The 2,188-nt window shown below is 55.2% G+C and overlaps 1 protein-coding gene across 1 annotated transcript in view; it reads right to left on the bottom strand.

Annotated features, from left to right (window-relative positions):
• Nucleotides 1-571: 571 nt before the first annotated feature.
• Nucleotides 572-2,188, bottom strand: part of PTSG_00031 (uncharacterized protein) — a gene marked incomplete at both ends in the record, with an annotated part of 3,219 nt that continues 1,602 nt past the window's right edge. Inside the window, 2 exons of the mRNA XM_004998530.1 lie at nucleotides 572-939; nucleotides 1,498-1,556. Coding sequence (XP_004998587.1) covers nucleotides 572-939; nucleotides 1,498-1,556 — 427 coding nt within the window. The remainder of the gene's footprint in view (nucleotides 940-1,497; nucleotides 1,557-2,188) is intronic.

A 2,188-nucleotide genomic window follows, 5' to 3' on the forward strand; every position in this document is an offset into this window, starting at 1 on the left:
ACTAACATACAATTATCCCTGCGGGAAGCACCCGCAACACACACACTCCTGCCCCGCGCTCGACCGCGAGATAGATCTCCTGTCTATCTCTTATTGTCTTTATCTCGATGCCCGACCACACACACACACACACACACACACACACACACACACACACACACACACACACACACACACATGTTGTACACACGTGCCCGCACGCCTATGTCTCGCTGTTCCTCTCCCTCGTTGTTTCGCGGTTGCCATACTCTTCCTCTTCCGTCGCTGTCCCTCGTCACGTCACTCGCTAATAATAAAAGACTTACTCGTGAGCACCATTGCCGAGCATGTCTGCGGATTATCAAAGCTCACGGACATGGTGTGGATTGCGTGGCGTTTACTTGCAATGGACGATGGAGCAAGTGCACACGTGCAAGGAGAGGGTGCGTGTGCAAGAGGACAACGAGATATCAATAACAACGACAACGACCACGAGAGACCAGCAACAACTACAACAGCACGACCATGCCGCTGGCTTGCTGCATTCTCGCCTTCTCGCATTCCCCGCGGGCCAGTTCGCGTTGTCACTTCTTCACTTTCCCTTGATCTTGACCTGGTCCAAGGGGATGATAAAGTCCCGCTCCTTGCGCAGCGCCTGCACAACCTCCTCCAGTGTAGGGTCTTCGTAGCGGAAGTGCAGGAACACGCTGTTGCTGTGGGGGTGGCGCGCGAACGCTCCCTCGGGCGCAATGGCGTCGCTGTCAGCAATCTCCTTGCCGTCGACACAGTACGTGAGGTTGGCGGACATCAGGTCCGGCAGTTGCTGCACAATCAGCTCCTTCACTGCACGCACGGGGGTGGACGGCTTGATGCTGAGTGTGGTCATGGCGTAGCGGACTCCCCGCGCGGTGGGCGGCTTGTGGATCACCACCTGCACGCTCTCACGGCGGGCCTGCTCTGCTGACATGTTGAGTGAAAGAGAGAGTGGATGCTGTGGCCTGTTGCTTGTGGAGTTGTTGCTCAAGTAAGGTTGGTGGCAGTGAGCTGCGTGGTGTGATGCTTGGACTTGCTGGACGCCGTTGGATCGTTGGTGCTTGTCGACGTGTGGGCTTGAGTCTGTTTGTCGTCGGACCAGCGCTGCATGCGAGAAATGACAAGCACTCTGCTGTTTGGCATCGGCACTTCAGCTCTGCCGCTCGGCAGCTCAGCACATGGTGAGAGCAAGAGAACAATGGTCCCATTCATCATGGTTGTCGGGACAGCACAGCTCCGTTGTTCTCCCTCCTCCTCCTTCATTGTTCACTCTTTTTGGAAGTGCTGTGTCATACAGAGGCCATTTAATTTACTGTTTTGGGTCTTGTGATGTGAGACGAAGAGTGTTGTGAGCGATGATGTGATGATGTGATGGTGTGATGTGACATCACACGTGATGGTGTGGTGTGACATCACACGTGATGGTGTGACACAGCGCCCTAACATGACAAGGGAGATGAAGATCGTGAAGGCGGTGCAACGTACAGTGGAATACAAGAGCAACAGCACGCGACAGCACAGGCAGATCCAGACATACATAGGCACTGACGTGTGTGTACAAGCAAGCAAGCGTGTTTGGGGGAGTGGTGTGGGAGTGCGTCACTGAGGCTGTGAGGTGGGGAGTGTGCCAGCCTGTTGCAGCTGTTCAAAGAAGGTCACCGAGTTGGCCTGTGCCGCCCTTTCCCACCTGCCCACGCGACCCGTGTGTACGTGGGTGCGTGCGTGTGTGCGTGCGTGTGTGCGTGCGTGTGTGCGTGTGTGGACTTGTTTTGTGAGCGCATGATTGCGCAGAGGTGGGACAAAAAGACGGAATCGCAAGTAGACAAGCAGACACACACGCACGCACACACACACACACACACACACACACACACACACACACACACACACACACACACACACGACACACACACACACACACACACACACACACAGTCACGCGCTGGAACACCATCGTGGGCGGGCCATTCACCATCCAAACAACACACAAACACACTAACACACGCGGAGAAGTTGGCCCACACTCACAAACAATAGGTATGCACACACCAAATTCATTGGAGAAATATTTTGGCAGACCCGAGAAAAAAGGGGAGGTCTGCCTCTTTGTTCGAGAGGCCCCCCATGTCGAAAAGAACGGGGAGGAGGGGAGAACGCCCCCCCCCCAAAAACCCCG

This window comes from Salpingoeca rosetta (assembly GCF_000188695.1).
Source record: "Salpingoeca rosetta unplaced genomic scaffold supercont1.1, whole genome shotgun sequence".
NCBI classification, from domain to species: Eukaryota; class Choanoflagellata; order Craspedida; family Salpingoecidae; genus Salpingoeca; species Salpingoeca rosetta.